The sequence below is a fragment of the Amphiura filiformis genome, chromosome 12 (assembly GCF_039555335.1).
Source record: "Amphiura filiformis chromosome 12, Afil_fr2py, whole genome shotgun sequence".
Taxonomy (NCBI): domain Eukaryota; kingdom Metazoa; phylum Echinodermata; class Ophiuroidea; order Amphilepidida; family Amphiuridae; genus Amphiura; species Amphiura filiformis.
The window spans coordinates 58,526,826-58,552,363 of record NC_092639.1 but is presented as its reverse complement, the minus strand read 5'-3'; the positions used below and the strand labels follow the sequence as shown (position 1 = coordinate 58,552,363).

The 25,538-nt window shown below is 35.9% G+C and overlaps 1 protein-coding gene across 3 annotated transcripts in view; it reads right to left on the bottom strand.

Annotated features, from left to right (window-relative positions):
* Positions 1-25,538, bottom strand: part of LOC140166495 (uncharacterized) — an 82,551-nt gene that overhangs the window by 20,572 nt on the left and 36,441 nt on the right. For 2 of the 3 annotated variants that reach the window (XM_072189974.1, XM_072189976.1), the window contains exons 7-41: positions 25,097-25,135; positions 24,478-24,540; positions 22,532-22,606; positions 21,874-21,972; positions 20,946-21,002; positions 20,645-20,752; positions 20,318-20,371; positions 19,894-19,947; positions 19,371-19,424; positions 18,295-18,393; positions 17,889-17,987; positions 16,730-16,828; positions 16,052-16,096; positions 15,773-15,871; positions 15,430-15,483; positions 15,018-15,071; positions 14,255-14,362; positions 12,042-12,095; positions 8,482-8,580; positions 8,159-8,203; positions 7,535-7,588; positions 7,268-7,321; positions 6,810-6,863; positions 6,399-6,506; positions 6,009-6,098; positions 5,326-5,379; positions 5,008-5,061; positions 4,404-4,457; positions 3,913-3,966; positions 3,238-3,345; positions 1,778-1,831; positions 1,292-1,345; positions 985-1,038; positions 515-568; positions 98-151 (exon numbers count right to left, since the gene is read on the bottom strand). In XM_072189974.1, coding sequence (XP_072046075.1) covers positions 98-151; positions 515-568; positions 985-1,038; positions 1,292-1,345; positions 1,778-1,831; positions 3,238-3,345; positions 3,913-3,966; positions 4,404-4,457; positions 5,008-5,061; positions 5,326-5,379; positions 6,009-6,098; positions 6,399-6,506; positions 6,810-6,863; positions 7,268-7,321; positions 7,535-7,588; positions 8,159-8,203; positions 8,482-8,580; positions 12,042-12,095; positions 14,255-14,362; positions 15,018-15,071; positions 15,430-15,483; positions 15,773-15,871; positions 16,052-16,096; positions 16,730-16,828; positions 17,889-17,987; positions 18,295-18,393; positions 19,371-19,424; positions 19,894-19,947; positions 20,318-20,371; positions 20,645-20,752; positions 20,946-21,002; positions 21,874-21,972; positions 22,532-22,606; positions 24,478-24,540; positions 25,097-25,135 — 2,412 coding nt within the window. Of the gene's footprint in view, positions 1-97; positions 152-514; positions 569-984; positions 1,039-1,291; positions 1,346-1,777; positions 1,832-3,237; positions 3,346-3,912; positions 3,967-4,403; positions 4,458-5,007; positions 5,062-5,325; positions 5,380-6,008; positions 6,099-6,398; positions 6,507-6,809; positions 6,864-7,267; positions 7,322-7,534; positions 7,589-8,158; positions 8,204-8,481; positions 8,581-12,041; positions 12,096-12,168; positions 12,223-14,254; positions 14,363-15,017; positions 15,072-15,429; positions 15,484-15,772; positions 15,872-16,051; positions 16,097-16,729; positions 16,829-17,888; positions 17,988-18,294; positions 18,394-19,370; positions 19,425-19,893; positions 19,948-20,317; positions 20,372-20,644; positions 20,753-20,945; positions 21,003-21,873; positions 21,973-22,531; positions 22,607-24,477; positions 24,541-25,096; positions 25,136-25,538 lie in introns of all 3 variants that reach the window. The other variant, XM_072189975.1, reaches the window with a different exon arrangement.

Here is a 25,538-nt window from a genome sequence, read left to right as displayed (position 1 = left end):
ATCACAACGAAAAGGAACATTATGACTCCTGAGTTTAGGACAGGTTTTGCGCGCTCATATTCTTGATCCGTTTTGTTTTACGAAAGATGTATCTTACCGATCCTCCTGGTGGTCCTTGTTGGCCTGGTCTACCAGTTGGTCCTGGCAATCCCTGTAAATTTACAAGAAAAAATGTTGTCACTACATTAATATATACGATTTCAACCACCAATGTTTATCCAAATTAAACCTTCTCAAATAAGACTACCACGATGTCTTTCACTTTTGTCTCCTCATAATTAAAGGGTTTCAGTAATTTTAGTTAAAATGTTACCACGAAACAAACGTGTCACGAAAAATTATAAGAAATTCAAAAATTAAACAACAATCTCTTTTTTAATTTTGTTATCATTATTTTCAGTTTAGATCTAATATTGATTTTTAAAGAGGCGTGGTCCGAGGCTGTTAATCGGACCTTAATATTATTCATATGTTAACATCTGACAAAGGGAATACAAGAGCACAATATACTTACAGTTTGACCTGGATCACCGACGTCACCTTTTGTACCTGTTGGTCCTGGCAATCCCTAGAATAATAAATAAATATATTGTTTTAATCTGTCAACAAAGTTACAGTGAAAAGCAGTTTCTGCCTCTTGTTAACTCACTCCACGTGGGTATCGACAAGTTTCATTTTTGTTTAATTGTACATTTGCATGACCATACTTGAAATCAGCATGAAAAATGCATTAAAATAAGTACAAACAAGCCTAGTATTGGCTCAGAGGCTCTTGAGATAGCTCCTCGATATTGGACTTTTTATGTTGAAGGCTACGGCTAGTACGCAGACCATACAGCAATTCAAGTGATAGATAGAGATAGTTAAACGGTTTTTATTGTTGTTCGGCATTATGCAATAATCATTCCAACGAATTTACGATTGAATGTCGCCGCATACGGGATCCTGTAAAACTACGAAACAAACGGTGTGTTGTTGACTTACCTGTAAACCAATTGGACCCGATGGTCCTGGAATTCCTATGGGACCTTCTTCACCCTGGCAAATGAAAAGATAAAACATGGAAGAGAACGTTTTTGTTATAGAAATGTGGTTTTACTTCATATTATTCGAAGGACATAATGTTTCCTGACATTAATCTCACTTATACTTCTTAAAATAAGAAGTTACTGATATTTTACTACTTAACAAATATAAAAGTTGTGAATACGTTACTATTATTTATTTATATTATTCTTGGATGATTTTAGGATGATGATTGGATTCAAGAATTATAATTTTATTAACATACCTTTATTCCACGAACACCAATGTCACCTGGTACGCCTGGATCACCGTCTTCTCCCTACAGGAAAAAATCAGAGTTAAATTTTCTTATTGTAAATAATAATCAAACGTCATGTGAAACAAATAAATACACATCGCTTGTAAAAATAAAACAAAACAAAAAACAAGACTTCGTGAAAAAGTAATACAAAATGACAACAATAAGAGTATTCAAAAGGGTTTCATTTGAAACTATCGACCAGCAGTACACGCGAAGAACAGTTGCGTGTTGCTACATGCCTCGATCCCTACGGTGAACTTCTGCAAATTTGACTAATTGGGCATTAAGTAAAAATACATCTATAATAAATTATGATAAAGGGACCATAATCTGAATTTTGATGATTTTTACGATCAGATGTAGATCTACGTATATATCAATACATAGACAGTGCATATACAAAAATCACGAGGTGGTCACATGTTTATATAATTATTATAATCTACTTACCGGTTGACCAGGTTCACCCGATGGACCACGATCTCCAGAGTTACCAACTGGACCCTGGAAAGATAAGAAAGTTTGGGAATAAGTTAACTTCTAGAAAGGTAAAGACCGGGTATACGTTGATGTTCTAGAAAGATAAGAAAGATCCTAAGTATAGTGTTCAATTCTAGCAAGATATAGTTCGGATTTTGAATTCATGCCCTAGAATAATTAGAAATCAATTAATGTTCTGTCTAGATAAAAAAAATATTTACAAAATGACTCGTGATTATCAAAGAAATATACAAAAGGTGTATTAAATTCACTCAATAAATTCATTTCAGGATCTCTTATTAATGTTAGAGAGCCACAGTGTATTCAATTCACTTTCTAGAAAAATCCAAGATATTATTTCACATTCAAGTTAGGTCAGACAAATCCAATGTATATATTCAATTCATTTTATGTATTCAATTCACGTTTTAATAAATAAAAGAATGAGCATGTGCACAAAACATAAATAGTTCTCAATGTATAGAACTCGATGTATTTAACTTTAAAAATATATAATTCTTACGTTAACCTTCAGTACAGGTATGAATAGAGGCATGTTGAAATTCATACACCCCTGGAGGAATCTCCCACACAGAGGGTGTAGATTTCAAATGGAATTAGCCATATAGGCAATCCCATTTGAAATTCACACTCCCTGTGTAGATGATTAAGGTCATGACATGGCTTCCATAGAGGGTGTATGGGTTCAACTCAACTGGAATTACTAGTACCCAATGTAGTCATTTTTCAATGTGCTTGAGTAAGATTCGAATTTTAAATTACACCACTTTTCAAAGCTTTTCCTGATCTGTAGCGCCTTGGACAGACGGTTATTCCTTCCATAAGTATGCCCAATGTAAGCTCGTACACAAGGTTATATAGCCAAAAAATAAATCTAAGACCTGGCTGGCCTATAAGCTTTATTGCATCTATAGATTTTAGCTCCCTTTTTAGTAATCAAAATTTAAAAGTAACATTCTAAATGTTGCCCTTAGTTCGAATTCCGCATCAGCCATATTTTCTTTGCTCCCAGAGGAGGCTTAAAAGGCATTCCTACAATGCACTATGATTGGGAAATTTGATCAATATAAATAATTTAGGCAAAGTCCCCATTGCCACACACACAAAATGGTAATTTTAAAACTGCAGCCAACGAGCTAATAGTTGAGACTTATGACTGATATTTGATTTTCTTACAGGAAACATTCATATTGTCCCACTGCATTAATTTTATTCCCAAGTCTCGATGTTTTGAATGTTAAATAATAGGATGAAAACATCAGATATTTGCACACAATCCCAATGCAAGGTATGATCAACTGTACCACATGTGTACAAAAGCCAGACATACAAGGTCAGAAACCCCATTGGGTTGTGGGAATGTCTTTAAACATCCTCTGCTTTGCTCCCTTCTTCACAATAATAGTTACCTCTTCTCCTCTAAGACCTTTCTGTCCTTTTTGTCCAGGGAAACCTTGATCACCTCTTTCACCATCTTCACCAGTAGGTCCTGGAGGCCCAATAGGACCCGACACACCCTACAAATAAAGAAACCAATAATATATTAGGCAAAATAACACTGTAAAATTTCTCGTCATGTTTAATGCTGTTTATTAGTAAATTCATTTACTAAGGATTTTTAAGCAAATAGTGTAGTATGTCTATTAATGTTGAATATGTAGTTGTAAATAATTTATATGGCACTGTTGCAGGTTTGGTCTTCGAATATGTTATTCAATTTTCAATCAACATAACATGTGAGACAAGGCACATCCGCAAACAAATTTCACAACAGAGACTCCACTGCGGAATTAAGTAGCTTTATGGAATGAAGCCGTTCCTTCAATAAAATATCTATGGGCTAACTACTTCTGTGTAGTTTTACACGAATTTATTAACCCAAATGTTGACATTGAGACGGATTCAAGTATTGCAGGAGATCCTCGAATATTTTTTGTCTTGAGGATCTGCTGACAACAGGATTGTTCTCCACATTGAATTAGGAAGAAAGAGCATTGGTTTACTAGAAGACATCAAGGTAATCTCTACTTTCACCATTTTTGGTGAAGCATCACCATGCTAATAGTTTAATGAATTTGACTTACAGGTGGTCCAGGCTGTCCATCTCGACCAGTTGGTCCTGGTGGGCCTTCTTCACCCTGAAATATAAGAAAACATTGAAACATTAAAAGATGCAGTTTGTTTCTTTATGAAATATTGACCATCGTCGTTACAGACAACACTAGATGAATAGCCATGGAGTATACGTCTGTAATAATTATATTTTGATAATAATAATGATAATTCAGTTTTATCATGTCAGAGATATATTTTGGCCAACACAAGAATAGCGCATTTGATTTTCATACAATGATCAATTTCAAGACCATATCAAATTTGATGTCCGATTTTATCCTAATATCATAATGCTTTCATGTTTGTCATTAGTTCGCTTCAGGGGCACATCTATCGACTTACTTGTTCCAAAAATGCACAAATCCAGATTTTGATGAAATGTAGGGTGTTCTAGTTCACTAAGCAAATCGCTGAATGGGCGATTGTAATATTATAAGATAGAAATCACATTGATACATACCGGGTCACCCTTTCCTCCTGGAGGGCCAATTGGACCACGTTCACCAACTCGTCCCTGGAATAGAAGCAAAATACATGTTCATGCTCAACAGATATGCAGGCAGGGGCGGATCCAGGAATTTTCAATAGAGGGGGCGCCGAGCCAACACCGCCGCCGCCACGGCTCGGCGCCCACACAAAGTCAGGCGCCGCTCTGCAAAAATACACAGAGTCAGGCGCCGATCTGCAAAAAATAGAGGGGGCGCGCGCCGGGTGCGCCCCCCTCTAAATCCGCCACTGGCAGGTGTCAAGTTGCGTATTTCGTAGAGATGCATATTTACACAATGTTTGGTGCAGTGCTATTTATTGCAGTTGTATGGTACTAAAAGATGTAAATACAATGTAAATATTTATAACACTCGATTTTGAGTACGATACCATTCCAAATTTAGCAAAATTATAACAATACTTTGCTATCTTAACGAAGACCTCCTGATGAGAATTGTTTATTCTTTTGAAAGAAAATAACAAAAGTTATCCCTGTCAAGTTGAACATTGGGCCACTGAATCGTATATCATCACTAATCATCATGATGAACTAATAATAGTTAATTATACAAACTTACCACTAATCCTGGAGCGCCTGGATCTCCTGAACCACCTCTATCTCCAGGTGGACCCTGAAATCAAAACATAACATAAATGTTGTCATGTTATAATGTTGAAAGTAATAAACACATAAATGGAATAGATAGTGACATAATAGACTTTCGCAATTGAGGGGAAAGCTAGCTTGGGTATAAAATCCATGCCATGTATCACATCTGCTATTGTGATGCTTCAGATGGATTCGTTCCTTGCATTTTTATTATAATATCCAACTACCATAAACTTAAGTCAGTGTTATTATCTTTTTTATATATAAGATGTTCCACAACACTTACCGGCTGTCCTGTTGCACCAACAGCACCATCATCACCCTTATCACCATCAGGGCCCTACAAAATGAACAACACATAATGATGCATAGTTATTATTAATGCTCTGCATGCTAGCCATGCGTTTCAATGGAAAAAGTTCAAGTTTTGAAATATTTTCTCAAAATATCAAGATCTATCTTAAGAACTACTGAATCAATACTAGGCTTGTTTGTATTCATTTTAATGCATTTTTCATGCTGATTGCAAATATGGTCATGAAAATTTACATTTCTGAAAGTTTTGAATTTTGAATTTTTTTTTTAAACTTGTCGTCTGCAGTCGACACCCGCGTGAAGAGAGTTGAAGAGCCAAGAGCCTATAACGGAGTAAGTAAGACACGCTCTTGATCAATATGTCACAAAAATGAATAATTATGACGTCTTACAATAGACGAATACCTTTCACACAATATGCCTTTCACTTTGCACCCGTGAATGCGGGTCGCAGGTCACAAACACTGAACAGTCCAAAATGTAAGCCGTGAAAACGTCGTTTAAACAAATTCCTTTTCTTGATACTCCTAATTGAATTACATATAATTGTTAATGAATATATTATGTCCAATATGATTATGATTATAGGCAAGAGTTACATTATTTAATTGATCTAATCCGACACAAATAAATGCTTGTTGACTATGATATTACCGTTGGTCCGGGTAGACCTCTTTCGCCGGGAAATCCTTGTTCACCAGGGGGTCCTGCGGGTCCTGTTAATCCTGGCTGTCCATCTTGTCCCTAGAGGATCAAATTTAACATATAAAATCATCCATATTTTGCAAAATGAAAACATTTAATTGTAAATTGTCTCTGTTTGGTTAAATCTTAGTGGGACTAACCATTGTCAGGATTTGTTCGGTTAATTACTTACACCATAGTCCCATTGATGTGTCTTTTCAGAACTTTAAGCAATTAAGCATCATGGGAAGAGCACTTAGAGCAGAGTTCCAACTGATTGATGTGTCTTAAATCCACAGAACAGGATAACATTATAACAAATAAATAACAAGTAAAATCTTATAGCAGAATACTACTTACAGGGGGTCCAGATGTACCGTCAGCTCCAGGCAGACCAGCCTCTCCTGGGCGGCCCTGCGCTCCCGGGAAACCACGACTGCCGGCTGGTCCTTTCTCTCCAGGTGCACCCTGGTAAATAAAATGAAAATGGTCGCAAATGGTCATTTCATTCTTTCGATAGGAAATTTAAGTGTCATAAGCTTTGATATTATCGTAGGAAAGCGAAACGAAAGTTCCAATTTAGGTTTAACAAAATAGCGGACAGCCATACATCATCTTTATATGGGTTGACTTGTACAAATAATGAGCTCTTTTTATTCAAATTGGTATTTCCGCGTTGTACATCTTGTACTTTTAATTGTGTAACTGTTTTAGTTGCACAAGCATGATTAGTACATGCTGTTATTAAAATATCATTAAATCATAACTTACTGTAGGTCCAACAACACCACCAGGTCCAGGTGGGCCAGAAGCTCCTTCGAATCCCTAGAAATGAGAAACACAAGTTGTAGCTTTAGTTACAGCTCTGGACAGTGCAACTCCTTGTTATGTACACCCAATAATTTAACAGTACATTATGTATGATATTTATTTAAAATAAATAAGTATTGCAAATTTTCCATTTTATTCCCAGCATGTGATTTATGACTTTTTATTCATCGTTATGCGAACCATTCTATTATGTAAATAATCTTTTCGTTGCTTCAAAATTGCAACTAAAGAGCTACCAAACCAAAATTAAGCAAAGCAAAAACAACAGATACACCCTAGGCTATAATTTATTCCTTGAAATACCACACCTCATGATACTATCGAATGGCACGATAGAGAGATGACATTGCAGGCTCTGAAAAGATCATACGCTTTGAAAGTATTATTATTTTACTCACGGGTTCGCCTCTCGCTCCTGGGAAGCCTGGTATACCATTTTGACCATTTTGTCCCTGTAATAAATTGCAATTTGAAAAGAACATAACGTTATTAAAATAAAGAAACAAGTTCTCCCCAATTAGGTTTTGCGTGTCTTATGCCATTGACACGCAATCTCACTTGTAACACAGTTATACGCATGCCTTTTGCATTATAGACATGAGAGATAAAAATGGTTAACTTTTCAACAAAACGATTTAACAATTGAACATTTTTCAAACACTTACTGGTGGACCCTTTGGTCCCCCGAAACCTCTTGGACCGATGTCTCCTTGTGCTCCCTAGAAAAAGGGGGAAAAAAGAGAAAACAATTGTTAAAAATTGTAATAACCCATACACGTGAAGATTACTGCAAATGAAACCAAAATTTACTCACTTGTTTGACAGTATCGATTTTCATGAACGAAAAACATCTTCCGAATATTGATGATGATCCTTTCTTCTGGTTGGACAAATTCCGACCACAGAGGGTGTATAATTGTCACTCAGTGGAGGATCATATACGTGACTGAGATAGTGGCTCCCGTCGTCCTTGTTCATAACGTTAGGTTCTCTTTAACGAATTCACGTGGCACATTTATGTGTTTTATATTTTTATACACACCTTGCAAAGGAATCTGAGTTATCCCGATCGATTACGTGTTTTTACTGTACTGCTGCATTTTGATAGTTTAACGCGACTGCCGTGATTGCACCCTTGTGTTTTTTATGGCCTTTTTATTTTGCATAATGACGTTCCGTGATAATGTTTTTATAATAACCCATGTCTTTCTCTACCAATGACTTTAATGGTAATCTCTATCCACAAATGATCACGTTTTAATAACAGAAATTTGATAGTTAAACCTTACCCTTTCTCCTGCTAGTCCTGGAGGTCCTTGTGGGCCTTCTTCTCCCTGTGACGAAAAGAAAATGACACAGAAGAATATTATTTCTAATCTTTTCAATAATACCGTACTACAATCTGCTTAATGTTCGACCGGGGCAAATAAATAAATAAAAGTTTTATCTGATAAATGTTCCGATTCATGTTCAAAGCTGCTATTTTAATTTTGCTTTCTCCATTATATATTATTATTAGACACATGGTACGATTTTGTCAAAATCAGTGAAATCTTCATTCCAAGCAATTCGAAACAGTTCTTGCTTCATGCAAACTAAAATATTTACTCACCTTTGGTCCGATGCCTCCAGTGTTTCCGATGACACCGCGTTGTCCTGTACCTCCCCTTGGTCCTCTTGGCCCTTCTTTACCCGGTGCACCATCAAGTCCCTTTAGAATGGAACCATAAATGATTTTGAATAATAGGTTTTCATCCAATAATTGCAGATAAAATCATAATAAGCCTACCTATAAAGCTACCTTAACAACAGCTGGATGCTTGAAAGAACACTTATATACCATGTTGTTATTGTATCTAAATTACTGTACGCTTGTTTAAGCTTATTAAGCCATGTGTGATATCTGTACTACAATCTAGGAAGGCATTAGGTCCGATTTCTCGAAGCTTGGCTAGTGGCCACGCTTCTTAAACCAGTAGGCTAGCCCTAACAATGTGGATCCATTTTATTGATTTATCTTTCTAGGTGATGTATGATGTGAAATTGTAAGTATTAGTATATTATATAACTAATTGAGCCATGCTTCGAGAAACCGGCCCTTAGTGGACTTCTATTAAACAAGTTTTTACCCGAAGTGTCTTTAAACATTCTCGAATGTACTACCGAATATACTATAGGTAATAAAACATGGTAATTAGCGTTAATAAAACATGGTAATTACCCTAAGACGCTGATTTATTCTCATATTCTGATTATTAATAATCTGTTACTAGATGAAGCGATATACAGACGACGTACGGCAAGCCTTCGGTGACATATCAACCTTGTTCATTGTAGTAATACTATAGTTCTTACCCATATATACTGCGCCAATAAAGTATCCTTACAGTTGGAAAAATAATCACAATTTCAAAACTGAACAATATTTGGGTAAATTTGGTTTTTTAATACATGCACTATTTAATCCTGCACATTATGACACCACATTGAATCCAATGTGACTTCAAGAAGCAAAGTTACAAACATGACAAACTGTCCTATTCAAAACTCCACAGACTAGACATCTGGTTTGAGAGTGGTGAATGGCTAATTTATGCGTTTGGCTTTAATTTAAAACAAAAGGAACAAAAGAAAACTGAAACAAAAGAACTGACAAATAAAATGAAAGTTATGAAAAGTACAGATAAGTAAAAACTGAAATAAAAACTGCTTTAAATAACGCTTCATTGAAGAAACTGTGTTGTCTCTTTGTTGCGCTTGTTGGAATCTTTTTGCGCCTTGTATAGGCCAGTTTGTCACTTTTAAAACTGGACCTTCGTCTATTCAATTGCTTGTAACTTTACTTCTTGAGGTCACATCGGATTCAACGTGGTGTCATAATGTGCAGGATTAGATAGTGCATCTATTAAAAAATAAATTTACCCCAATATTGTTCAGTTTGAAATTGTGATTATTTTTCCAACTGTAAGGATACTTTATTGGCGCAGTATAGTTCGCTATAACAGTAATACACGTACCCATTAAGCCTACTCATACAAACAATTAAAACAGTCCCTACATTGCAGTTAAATCTCTGACTCCAACAGATTCCGAATGGACACAAACAAAAAATGTGTTTTGTATTTACATACCCGATATTTACAATTGTTTGTAAAAAATTCGTGATTACGTGTTACACTATTGGCGACGTAAAATATCGGGATATCTTGGCCGCTCCCCACCCCACCCGCAGTAATGTAGTACAGGATTAATCATACCACCCCATGTTGTTTGTTGTCTTCATTTTGTCTTTGCAATTTGGGAGCAGATGTACGGCTTCAAATTTCTGTGCGGTCACAAATTGCTGCAGATGTACGGTACTATGGCGTAAAAATGCTGTGCGGTCAGAAATAGCTGAAAACTCCTGACTATAAACACCATCCGTGTAGGGAATGTACCGTACATATTCTCGGTCCCAGCCGGCTTGTGCTCCTTCATCATTATATGTGTAGTGACGAAGAAGCACAAGCCGGCTGGGAACGAGTCTAAACAATGTGCTCGAGACCAAACAAAAATGTGCTCGTGGCCTATACGGTATATTTACTATAAACACGCTTTTTTGTGCCTGAATCTACTTGACTAATTGTGTACTAAACATTCATAATTTATTCTACATTAAACTATGAAAGTAAAACTTAAAGTGACTTGGCGTAAGTGTCAACTTCTACAGTGATTGAACTGATTGATACGAAATATTTTACTTCTAATTGACTCAAGTAATTAAAGCCATAATGTACGATTTCCGCCACAATTTTAATTTTGTTATTCTTTACTCAAAATGCTGTTCTATTTGTAATAACTATAACTACCAGGAAGGGTTTCTGTCCATTTTAATAAGCTGAAATAATAAGGTTAAGTGAAAGAAACTCCATTGCCTATTTTGGTCGTTTTATCGCGGAGTTCTATGGGGGACTTAAAACATCATGTTACAATTGACCTCCAAGCACAGCAACTTTGACTGATTCCATTTAGATGTAAGTTAGAATACGTGTAAACGTTATGTCAAAAAATCACGTTTGAAAAAAAAAGAAGCAATTTCGTAATCGTATATTATGGCTTTAACTATAAACTCGTGCAGCGGCTCAACACAGGTATGTTGTCTACAAAGGATCATCTAAAACACACTTTGTTCTAAGTGATTTGGTCTTCTTCTGACATGCTTTTGCGAGTAGGCCCAACTATTAAAACACCATCTACATCAGTACATCTTTTAAGATACACCACTATACTAAAGAACGGATGGAACACACGGTACTACACACATCAATGATGTCACCGTTAACATAAACAAATTAAAAACGACACCAAAAGCTAAGAAGTATAACTAGAAAAAAATGATACTATGGTGATAAAAATGATGAAACAATTCCTTCAAGTACAATACTTTAAAATTAAAATGTTGTAAACGAAGTATCACTACTGCATGGCATTCCACAAAATGTCCTTACAATTTTGGCAGCTTAGTGAAGAATATATAATTTAATGATATATATATAGTGCTTTGGCTTGACAGGATTTAAAGCGGCAAGTACTCACCTGATTATGTGTAAATGCAAAAATAAATGGAACAGGCCAATTGTGTTTTCTTTTTCTTTTTTCAATCAGCTAGCTTTTGCGCATGTTTTTTTTTTATCATGCAACAGCACATGAATTTATTTAGATATACAATGTACGCCTATTTAGTGTTCCAAGTAGTTGGTAATTGCGACATATTGAACACTGTTTTTTTCTCAAACAAATATTGTTTTTTGACATTTGGAACCGTTAAAATCATGCGAACCAAAATCATGTAAATTAGTCGAGAAGCCATGATTGAATATACACGCTTGGTACTGCAATGCTATTGTTTTTTCTTTGGTGGGTTTTTGTTTTTGTTTTTTGCAACACATTCGGATCTGTTACATGACTAATATTGTCGTTCATATCTGCACGTTATCATATTAAAACTCTTCTTAATATCGAGTAACAGACTGTGGAATCCATGGGTATAAAATAGAGGAAGTGGATGGAATGGAAGGTGTATGCTGGGCAATTTACTGGCTATAAATACAAGCTTATATAGCTAGCGTCTATGTTTCATGCTCCGGTGGCGTTTTCCGCATTCGACCATGCTCAATAGTTTTACATACTCACTCGAGAGCCTTTAAGACCCCGTACACCCACTCTTCCTTTTGGACCAATATCACCCTAGAATAAATAACATGAACACTTGTAGTAAATATTGTGATCCAACGTATACTTAACATTCAAATATACTCACTCTAGAACCCTTCAGTCCACGCAGACCAATGCCACCTTTGGGTCCGTTTGATCCCTGTTTTAAAGGAAAGCATTATCAACTTTGAACAATTAGTGCAAAAAAATTAAGAATGAGAAATGAAAAATGATCGATAAACATCCTGAATATGATGAGAACATATGCATTAATTTTTATTTGTTTATACTTAATGCTACCTTTTCTTTCAAATTTGAAATCTTCGATATCTACAAGGACTATTTTCTGAGCAACAAATTATCCAACTTCCGAAAACATTTTCAATGTACTTAATATTATGCAAGTGGAATTGGTAGTCAACCCAATAATTAATTAAACGATGTTCGGTTATGAAGAACATACATAACAAATGTAAATTCATAGAACGACTTAGGGACGCACCATTAGACTTCAAGGGGGTGGGGAGGAAGTTTTTGAAAAAAAAAAAACTTCCCCCACTACATGAGCAAAAAAAAAAAACTTTCCCTACCAACACTAAAAAAAAAAAAAAAAAAAACCTTTCCTCACCAAACTGTATAAATGCACGAAAATTAAAAAAAAAATTTTCTTTAAAAACCCAACTTCGCCGCCTTTGGCGGCGAAAAAAAAACTTGCCCCGACCCCAACTTCCTCCACCCCCCTTGAAGTCTAATGGTGCGTCCCTTATCCACCTTCATTCAGTCTTCATAAAATCTTAGCATCTCGTCAAAGACACAAAATGAAAAGTAGGAAAGGGCAATAATACATCCTCGTCCATATTGATTTCAATCTCTTTATTCTTGAGGGTAAATGCATTGTTTGGGATATTCTACCAGGATTTCAATGACAGAGAACTTGGTCTGAAATTTCGAATATGGTGAGAAAAGTATCCGTAAAAAGTTGAGATCGCTAATTTTACTTTCAATTATTATCTCTATCATTAACGCCAAATATTAAGTCTATGAAGTGCGAATTATATTAATGTCTGGTTCTGTTTTCCCATAAATTGTACCTTTAATGATCTCAGAATATTGATTACTGTGAAGTACGATAGCGTGCCTTTAACGTAGCATCATTTAATCACACATTATAGCTCAAGCGCAAATCTAAACTTTTAATTGATCTGAGCATGCGCGATTGCGAGGAAAACAAGTTGTCAACAAGCGACCTTTGACACCAAGCATGGCCGCTCGCATTGCTAGTCAATCTGCGATGGCATCGTCTTTCACCTATGTTTTACTGCAGAAAGAATGAATGATAATCATCAAATCGAAGATATGTAAGGTATCAAGGTAAATAAAGAGACATAAATTATAAACATTATGTGTCCAGAAACGTCATTTTATGATGGTTTACCCTGCCTCCGTCAGGTTTGTTTAAAAATCACTTCGCACATGTATAAATTCATTGCATTGCCGACACAGGTGTTGTTTATGTGCTAAAATATTGGAGTAGTTAGCGGTATATACATCTTATATTATGCAAGCGGAGCTTGTTTGGTTGTCCACCTGAACCCCTGTAGACCCACCCATTGGACTCTACTATATTTTCACGTGTTCACACAAGTCTGCATTTGGGTCTGTGATTAAACGTACGTCAATCTGCGTAAGTAAGATCAGAGCACCATTGGTGCTAGCCATTCCACTATATAACCAGCATTAAGACCTCCGCGGCATATTTTATCATCCTTATGGAAGTAAATGCATCATCATGTTAAAACTGTGCAGCTGTTCTTGTTCATAGAATGGGTATACAAATTGGTTTCTACCATACATGTATACCGAAAAGGACCTATTATTCCAATTAATTTATTAATTTAGGTATTAGTTAAGGTATACTTCAATCTAAGGGAGTCACAAGAACTCGTTATTTTGTTTTTGACCTTTGAGAGTTCCTGGCACGCACCGTGCACATGAAGGTTGGTTTGAAGTGTGACGTCATCTGTGACGTCATCGTCATACCTGCAAAGATAAATGACATTCACCCTTCCACCTTGAAAAATTAATTGTACCTTGCATGTCAACAAAAAAAAAGAAAGTACAAAAAGGTCTATTATAGCAATATGTACGAAAAAACGTAATACAAAAAATTCATCTGGTTTACTTTGACTCACCTTATCTCCCACTCTGCCTGGGTATCCAGGTAATCCAGGCGGACCTTGCTGTCCTTTGTCACCCAGTGGACCCATTGGACCAGGATCTCCTACCATGCCAATTTCACCCTAGAAAATACGAGCACCAAGTAATCAATTACATTTATGTGCGAATATGAAGAACAAAGAAACCGTAGCCAATACTGTTGCTTTGATGTATAGTAATGAAACACTTTGCTCAATTGCTATGTTCACAACAAGCATGCAACAAACAGTGATATGTTATCTAACATATTGTGACTAGCTCTAATAAAACCCGAAACAAGTCGCCAGACATTTTTGAGTCATAGGCCTTTAAAGAAGACATTCCCATAAAAAAATACAATTTTGGAATTAATAATTTCATGGTATTTGCCTGTGGGACAAAATGGACTTTCAAATCCATGAAAGTACTTATTGAAAGGAGGTTTATTTAATTAATAAATAATGGTTGAACTATGATAATCCCTATTCAATCCCTGAGTAAGGCAAGAAACGTATTGGCATATTCCTCAGAATAGCAATTCGGCAAGAATATCAAGGAATCATTGACAAAATTATCTATAATATCTTGAAAAGTATTGATGCTATTTATATAATTTTGGTATCATTTTAAAGCTTATTGTCTAGTGCTTACATTTTATTCAAATCATGAAATATCAAAAATGCGACTTGTTCTTGGTTTTGTCAGAGCGGGTCACGTATGTATTCTTTTCAAAGATTGTTTTAGCCACATTGGTCTTACCTTTGGTCCTGCAGAACCTTCATTGCCTGTGACACCTGGAGCACCAACAGGTCCCTGATGATAATGAAGAAAAAAGATACGATAACAATCATGTTTGATTGTTCATATGTTATTGTTTATGTCTTTATCAATGTAGCAATGGACCAGATTGTAAAATTTAAGCCCACATGTTGAAACTAGATTATCAAATGCATTGTTTATCAGTGAACTTTTAGATACATTGTGTTACACAAAATACACACGAACAACAGCAAAGGGTACTTTTGAAACCTTTCCATTCCGCCAGCTGAACATGGATGACTTCGATGACTTGACCATTTTACAGGTCATCTAGTAGTCTTACAAATCAGTCGTATTTTGTTACCCTACCTAACAAGTATATGTTTATTTTCAAAATACAAATGCTACTTACCCTCACACCTTTTTCTCCCAGTTCACCTTTGAATCCAGGAATACCCGGTTCTCCCTATGATATGGTGGACAAAAATAGTTCGTCATTGACTTTGACAAATCAATAAATATGATAAATGATTTTCTATTTACTCCGATAAACCACTAGTAAACTTTAACAATCACTATAAGGATCTAAAGATTAGAACACGAATACCTTATTTACCTTTTTTAATTGTATTTGTATTAGTTTTGTTGGTGATTAACCTTCATATTTTTGGTGAATCAGACCATAATTAACATGATTAAAAAGGTTTGAACTAGAATAAAATGAGTTAAATAACAAAACTAAAATTCCCACTTACGAAGTTGCCTTTATGTCCTGGTAAACCACGTACACCATTTGCACCTTTTACACCACGTCGACCTCGATAACCCGACAGACCAAGTGGACCTGGTTGACCCTGGAAGAAGAAAGCAAATGGTTTACTGTAATAAATCATTGATCATCTACACATTTTTATCACTAAGTAATGTATTGTTTTTAAAGACGTTCAGTTTAAATGGGCAATGGCAGTTAACATTTATTAAGAATCGTGGTCATATTTAATATTTAAGAGTACTATTTCAATACGTATACCTACCATATCACCCTTCTGACCTGGTGGCCCATCAGTTCCAGGATGACCCTGCAAGAAATAAAACGTATATGTCCGTCAGTCAGGCATATGATGGTTTCCATAGCATGTACAGTAGGATAATGAACCAAACAAGATTATCTCTATTGTATCTTTGTTTAAGTTTTGCATATCTGACATATGCAGTGGAAATGGGAGACACGTTGCCCCATAATTTTTTTGGAACGTCCCCCCTAAATATCATAATAAAAGAAAACATTAAACAGCAATTGCCCTGTATATTCTCCTTTTTAGCCCTCCAAAAAACCGCGTTTTGCGCCAAATTCAAACTTTTGCGCGCTTCGCGTGCACTGGCCCATTAAATACTAAAACGTATCTTCATTTTTGGTAAAATAATAAATAATGTCCCAGTGAAACCGCCACAAAATATACTCGTCCCCTCCCCTACGTTGCAATACTTCCACCGCAACTGTTCTCTGATGAGCGTGTGCGCTGCTAAATCGTGATAAATTGTAATTCTAACAGTTTAGATTATAATCAATGATAACGTCAATTTACAAACTTCATCCTAAAGATATTATGGATCTTAAGTTCCTGCACCTACTACATGTAATAGTAAAACATTACTGATGTTATCAAACTTCATTTGCAAATTTCTGTTATCTTTCGCACATAGCTACTTACTGGGGGTCCATCTGTTCCTGGTATACCTGGAATACCTGGTTTTCCCAACGGTCCTTGAACTCCAGGAGCTCCCATAGATCCTTGTGGTCCCATAGAGCCCTGCATGGAATGAAGTTTATTTAATAATGAGTCAACTTTGAAGTGTGATATGGATAGGATTAGCGAATTTAATTCTCTAGACCCAAAGGCTGAGAGTCAAATTGTTCACTTGATGTGTCAATCTTTAAAGCTATAATGTACGATCTTATTAGTATGAAATTGGTCAATTGTTTTCGAGCCTGATATTTTGGCATATTTGTAACGTTTACACTTGTCCCAAGTTACACCTAAATGGAATCAACCAATTGTATTGTGTCTGTATGTCAACAGAGCAATTTTGTCATAATTGTGACTTTAAATCCGCCAAAGTTACATTTAAGCCAAAATAGGCAGTATGATTTCTTTCACTTCACGATGTTATTTTGGCCTAAAATGAACAGAAACACTTCACGTTGTTATTTCGGTTTAAAATGGACAGAAACCCTACCCAGCAGTTATTACTAATATTATTTTAGCATTTTGGGTAAAGAATAAACAAATTATAATTTAAATAGTTTTAGGACTGTATTTTACTTTATGACATAGAGATGTTATGTTTCATTTGGCAAAACTGGATAATATTTTTTTAATTAAAAAAATAGTGCTGTATTTTATAGAGAGTAATCTCCCACACAGACGGTGTAGATTTCAAGTGCAGATGGAGTCACTCATTCAGGTAACCATATTTGAAATCACACTCTATGACGTGTGGAAGATTAGGGGCGTGTCACTGAACACTTTACAGTAATCCATTTTATACAGCCCTATCCGTAACCCACTTAATTTTCGCTTTTGCTCGGGGCCCTTGAACCCTCAGGCCCCATGGACTTCGTCCAATCAGTCCACCAGCTTGCTACGTCCCTGGCCTTGGGCTTGGTCCATCAACTGACTTTTGTTTCGTGGATATCAATATCATGAGCTATTATTTATCCCCGGTTGCTGGTCCATGTAAAAATGTGCTGATGATGCTGTCAAATTCTGGGTGATAATTAACTTTTTTATATCAACTTTGCTACTTGATTTCCAGAAGATGCTCCTGGATATCTGATGATACGGAATGAAATGGCACCTGATTACTTACCGGTGGCCCTGGTTTTCCTTCAGTTCCTGGATTACCTGGAACACCAGGCATACCTATCCCACCTTTTGGACCCGGAGGACCGGTATCACCAACTGGACCCTGTAAACAACAAGACATCATTTACAACCAAATAGTAACTGTAGCTATTTTATAATGCAATTACATAATACTTGTCATATTCTTATTTCAATCATTTATGCAGAAACACTTGTGACTCATATACTATCATTTTAATACACATAATCACAGGAAGTTGGTTCATTCAAATATTTTTACTGTCATGTTGTTTAGATTATTATTATTAATACAAACAATATAGGAATTAAGTTTCATTCATATGAAATTCTTTTATAACACCAACTTGTGTTTTAAAATCACTCGTTTCCTCGATTTCAGCTATACATACATTTAGACCTTGCATTCCAGGCATTCCACGGGGACCTGTGCTTCCACTCGGACCTGGAGGACCCACTGGACCTGAGTCTCCTCTTTCGCCATCATCACCCTGGTTTAAAAGAAAGAAAGAAAGGAATTTTAACAATCAAATAACCTCACACTTTAAAGAACAATACATGTCATTAATTATTATAAAGCAAGAACACGAAATGGAAAATAATGGTAACTAACACGAAATGGAAAATAATGGTAACCATATATCACACTTATAATTCCTGTTTTTTTTTAATCATGGTACGTATCAAATGGGGATATCAGGATATTTGTGTGAGCCCAAGGCACATACATTGGGATTGGCGTAGATACGACCTTGTTCGCAACCTGCGCTTGTATTAGGTACATTTATGTTCTACCACTTTCCTGGTGCGTCAACTGTGATTTAATCTAGATACCAATTTATTTTGAACTTGAAAGGGTACATCTAATTTAATGAGAAATTCGCGAAAAAAGAGAGGTTCGGCAAACTGGCTTTAAATGCGCACATATTGTAGCCAAAATACACCTACAAGCAACCTAAAGGCATCTTGAACTATTATAGTAATAGTATGAATTGCTACCTATCGAGTGATCAATAATGAATGATTGTTAATAACATGTTTTTTGGGACCTGCATCACTGATTACTGAGTATCAATAGAATGCTTTTGGACCTTTGCAAACATCAGCAGAAATTGGTTGAGCTCAGAATAATGATTTCTTGAAAAGATTTTGTTCATTATTTAACAAGATGTTATTAACAGAGTATTAAACATGCTGATATGTTGATCTTGGAGAATTCACAGGGAGGCAAGAATGAACTAGCTAAACAAAGACAAAAACCAAAACAAATACCGATGCACGTGAGTTACTCTGGGTAATATATTTTAAAAGACAGTTACTCGGTTTATGTCTCCTTTGTCACATTTCATGCAAATACCTGAAATCACCAGACTCATGATAGTTTATACTGGAAGGGTGCGTTAGCTATGAGTGCTCCGATATAACTGTAAAGAAAATGTACTTTTATTTGAAACAAAGTTCTACTTACATTCCTACCACGTTCACCACCTGGTCCTATCACACCTCGTTGTCCAGGTCTGCCCTATAAAAATACAGCACACACCAGAATGCGAATTAACATAATAGCATATTTGGATACTTTATACTTGCACGCACAATCTACATTCTATATAAATATTACTCAATATTGAGTAAAAAGATAACAGCTCAACAAATTGAGTCAATTTTTACTCAGTGTTGAATAACTTGCACTCAACTTTGTTAGAAATTCACTCAACATTGAGTAAATGTTTACTCAATGTTTGTGCTGTTCCTTGACTCATATTGAGTATATTAAATATAATTTGTTTAAATTTATACTGTTAAATTAAGAAAAATGTAATTAATATTTTAAACATTTTCATATTTTCTTACTTTCTGTCAACACATCATTTACTGAATAGAAAATTACAATCCAATTTCTGGTACACATCATCATTATCCTCTTGAATGGTCTATTCTATAATACACAAATGTCATTAGTATTTTAGTAATCATAAAAATGTACTTACAAGTGAACCTTTTATACCGGGAAGGCCTGGTAAACCATCAAATCCACGAGCTCCCTAAAATTAATAGAGTAACGTAATAATAAAAAAATCAGCATTCCAAAAATGACACAATCAACGCTTTTAAGTTTACTCCTTAATCTTCCTTCCGGAATCTTGAGTAGGAGGTCATACTTTAAGTCAACAAGGATGTTAAGTTTGAAAACAAGATCTACTTTGTCTTCCACGGAAGATCATTTCTTCCATTCTCAATTCCCTACCATGTATCACACATAGGTTAAATCTTTTGGCGCCAACCCGTTAACGTTCACCTAGAAAACGGTTACTAATGCCTAGATTCAACATGACAAAAAACAAAACAAAAAACCACAAACAAACACACCCCACCAAAACCAAACCACAACCGAGTACATAAAATAGCGCATACCTTAAGTCCCATTGGTCCTCGGATACCGAGAGGTCCATCAGTTCCTGGTCGTCCCTATATTATAAAGCGATAGGTAAGTATATATCAAAAAATGATTAACTCTTTTAAAACTTTGTTGCCTTAACCAAAAATAGATATAGAGAATCACTATGCTATAATATTAATTCTAATTTTGATAATCTTTGAACAATCACAAAATGAATTATAAATACTTGATCATCTAATGTGGATAACATTTCCTTCATTACAGTTTTAATGTGAATGCAACAACTGCATACATGTATGTAAGCTTTGCAATAAAGAAAATGATAATGACGAGATACTTACACGTTTGCCGGATCTACCTGCTGGACCTGGATTGCCAGGCAAACCTCGTTGTCCAAGATCGCCCATACCGCCAGGATCTCCTTTCGGTCCATCGGGACCTGGTGGACCCTAAAATACAACCAGGTAATGAGTTAAGTGATGTAAGTGTTTAATTTTTCTCAGTTCATCTTATTAAGGACAATTATTTTGTTATTTATAGGAATACAGTGAATAATTAAGAAACGAAATATGTCCAAGTGGTGGTTCTACTGTGAAATAACAGAACCTTTAAGCGATTACTTCAGATAAAGTTACAACTTACCAAAGGTCCACTTCGTCCTGAAAGACCTGAGGGTCCTCTCGGACCTGTCATTGCAAGCTGTATAAAGAGATAGAAAAAATATGTTCAAATTTTCACTCGTATTTTTGTTGACACAAGACTTTTGAATGACCTTATTTGGGAAGGTTTAATTTCAAACTCTAATGGTGACCCGCAGGTCAAATTGCTAGGATTTACATTAAACACACTTGAACAGACACAATGCAATTTTACAGGCAGCAGCGTAATCAATATTGCAACACTGAAATAAACAACTATACAAACATCCAACCCCACCCCATCCCCCGTAGGTAGTGAGGAAATAGTGCCTTGCCCAAGGACACAACACGTTGGCAAGAGCGGGGCTCGAACTCGCAACCTGTGGATTATGAGTCGGGTGCCTTGATATCCACTCGGCCGCACTGCTTCTATTTGACACTTTATATAAAACATAACAAACCAGGGACGCTGCAACACATTAGCAAAATAGTAAGTTGCGTTAACCAAAATGCCCGTCGCCCCTATGTGTTCATCCGCTCATGAGTTGGTCTGTTAGTTTGCAACTGATTAGAGCAGGGCTAGAAGAATGTAGGCTTAAGGTCACTTAAGGTCTTTTGATATTCCTCCCATAGAGATTGAGATGATTGACAACAGACTTGTAGGCCTTAAGTATTTACTGTTTTTTCCTCGTGTATCTCGCACTCTCTGAATGTAGTAATAAAACATAATAAAGTTGATGCTTTACCATTACGCCCAATATTTATTTGTCTCGCTATGAGTTTTAAATACTCGTCCAATATTCTAAAACACATAGCCATGATAACGAGACCAATACATAAGGACTCAATCGATCCAAAGTTGTGGTCTGTCGTAGCACTGCTGTATTGTTTTGTCAAATCATCTAATGGATCCAAGATTATCTTCAACTCACCCTCTGCTCTTCCAATACTTGTCTTAGAGCTTCCAAGTTGCGGGCTGCACCCGGTCCTTTAGCTCCCGTACCATCTGCAACCATGTTAACGATTTGTTGCTGTGAAAAGGAAAAAAATCAATCATAATATCACTATTTGTTACTTCAAAGGTCTCTTTTTATTCCATGGCTTTAGGCAAGACAGTGGGATATGTATGCGTAAAATATATGTCAATTCAACTTTGGTTGAGTTTTCCCGCTCTTGTTCACTTACCTCAATTATTATATTGAACGAATTTCGTTCAAGGTACCCTGGTACTATTCAGGCTCTGCCAATGTAAGTATAGGATCGCAAATGCGATAGTGTGTAAGAGACTGTCTCTTACACTCGGAAGATTTCTAGCTATATAAAACCCTAACCCTAACCCTCGTCAATATAGGTAAAAAATAGTACCCTGGTACCTTGAACGAGTTTCGTGTCTCTTATATACCTGCTTATCTTGGAAATTTCGATACTTGTTTTTATCCGACTGTAGGAAACCACAATTCTCGATCACCATGTATTTTACATCACGACGATCACGTGCACCGTGCGCACGCGCATGCACATTTCACCTGTTTCTACCTGTGTTTGTCTTTTATCTACAGTATGTATACACTAGCTGGGTTTACTACTTACTGGAAGGTATACATTGGCACCTGCAGGTCCACGTAGACCTGGTGATCCATTTAAACCGTCTCGTCCATCGCTACCCTGTAAGAAACAACGATGATATTACATGAGGTAACTGATAATTATGTCCTGTGTAGGGTAAAGTTGGGAATGGCGAGCATGCAACGATTGCATTGCAACTTCTATCATCGCAGTCCCTATTGTTCGCCATTCTTTAACTTTTCTCCACATGTACTCAAACTCCAAGCCTTTTTATGGCCTCGTCAGGCCTAGAATTAGCAACAAATTGGTACGTGGCCATGCGTTTTGAGTTGGGCCGGTAATGTGTTACATGTTTTCGCGAGATGAAAATTGCATGTTTTTCGTTTAGATATGAATATCTTTCACATATTATACCCAACATATATAAAAGTATACATTTTCTGGCTGCAAATGAACCAAGGAATCCACAACTGCACTTTAAAATGACATATGGTGTAACACTAAGGAGTTATGAAACTGAAAATACCAAATATTTTAGGGAAAAAATGTAAAATTTGACAAATGAAAAAAAAAAGTTAGCTTCACCCCACATATTTAAAAGTTCCATATTTGAATTCCTCTCAGTCAGAGCTTTAAATACATATATAACATCATAGGGTTCAATAAAATTAAAATGATTTTGCGCCAGCCTCTTTCAAGGCATATTTTCCCATTGACTTCAATGTGTAACCCGAACGGAAAATAAAATATGCAAAATTGCTTCTCAAAGCAAATTAAATTACCTGGAATATGATTGTATGGTGTTATAGTATTCAGTTTAAAGTGAATTGTAAAAATGTGAAAAAAGAAATGGACCTCTTGCATCATATGACCCCTGGGGTCACTTTTATTAAATTTGCTCCTCCTGATCCTCCTCCTCCTGATCCTCCTCCACCCTGCACATTATGCTAATTAGATGCAAATTATTCAAATGTTAATAACTTCTTACAACTTTTTTAAGGTTTACTGTATTGGTCTCATCACAAGCTTTAATTTGACACCAAATTTAACTACATAGGCTGCATATTAACTGAGAAAATTAAAAAGATGACCCCTAAAATGTCGCGCACATGTAACATCTCAACCTATTTACTGGCCCAACTCAAAACGCGTGGCCACGTACAATATAATGTGTACACATTCAAACAAAATATTTGCACTCCAATAAAAATCGTGATCAATAGTATCAAATGCTTTGAACAGGTCGAGATGGAGATACTTACTGCTATTAATATGTGTAAATGTGAACATGTATGGCTTGATTTAACAACATAACTTTCTAAAGACAAAAAAGCCAGACCACTGACAGAAGGGTTTTATATCGACACATGACCACCTCAAGGAGTTCATGCAAGAAGGCCCTACCTGCCAGTCCTGTCGACATTTGACACTTTGTGCATGTATTAGGCCAATCAAAGTTGATTCAGACCCTGGTTGATTTTGAGTTTCCCGTCACCCGCCCTCACTTCATTTTCTGACCCTCACTTGAATTCATTATTGTGATTTTCCAAAAAATACCATTAAAAAAATTATGAACATCCCTTTATTTTTTGTGGAAAAATCAAAATCAAAACATATATTTTGCTGTCAAATCAAAATCAAAACATATATTTTGCTGTCAACCTTGCAGACTCTTTTTAATATAATCATTTGGGTAAACATCCATCTTGAAGTGAGTGAGCAGCAAATAACAACACATTTTACATGCGTGTTGGTCATATAATGAAAGGCAGAAAAATAATGAAAAAGTTACCTCACTTGTTTTCAGAAATTAAGTGACGGCAAACTCAAAATTGACTGTTAGTGGCCTTATTTATATATTGTACACACGACACCTGGCAGTTATTGCAGATGGGCCATTCTTTAACCCATCAGAATGTCGTCAATTAGAGATAATTTTTAATTAGCTACTTGTCATTGATAATACTTACCTTTTCTCCTTTTGAACCTGGTGGTCCGGGGCGTCCTTGTGAACCTGGGGGACCTTGTGGCCCCTATATTGAAAAGAGAATAACAAAAATGATATAATTTAATAATCAAAATTCAACCATGTTTGTACTTCTTTATTTTTGGTATCACTGGATAGAGTAGACAGATAACTAGACAATTATAACAACCCCCGTTTTCGGATATCATTGAATAAGTTTTTTATTTTTTTTGCAACAAATATTCTTGAAATGGGGGTTTCCGACAGCAGTATTTTTTGATATGTCACATAAAATTTAGCTTTTAATCAGAGCCCTCGTGATATGATATGAGCCCAGTCTAGAGCATAAATCATACACAAACCCTCAGATCTGACATTGGCACCGCAGGTCCTAAGACTGCCAGTCCCCTCTGATCGCGAAATATTTACTGACCGCTGCCAGCATCTACATGTAGAAAAAGCTCAGAAAGGGTAGGTCATGGTTTTCATATTTTTAATTTTCAACAACTTTATTGAAGCAAGGCTCAGAAGCAAGGCTCAGAAGCTGAACTAATAAGAATATGATAATACCGACAATTATACATGTACTACTTTTTGTTTCCTTCTTTCTTTTTTAAACTTACAGGTGGTCCCGGTCTTCCGTTTGGTCCAGGTGAAGAATCCTAGAAGAAAACGCAAGTATTTCTTATTAATGTCTAGATAATTCTTATTTTATGTACCTAATAATTGATATTTTTCTGTAGTCTGCAGGCCCTATACCTTTCTCGAGTCAGAAATTTAGATATTGGTTTTATTGTATCTCTTAAAATGTAATGATGAAAAGTATACATTTTTAAAAAGGTAATTATGCAAGGAATCCAACTAGCATAACAGATTCCAGTTTTTGATAAAATCTCAAAATTTGATTTTACTTTACTGACTCAAGGAAGGTATACGGACTGTATTCATATACTATAGTAATCCAAATGTCGTAAACTAATTCAGCCTATTTTATATTGTATAGCTGCTAAATTTGAATAATCCTATTCAACATCAGTTACCCACAAAACGATCAAGCAATTCTTG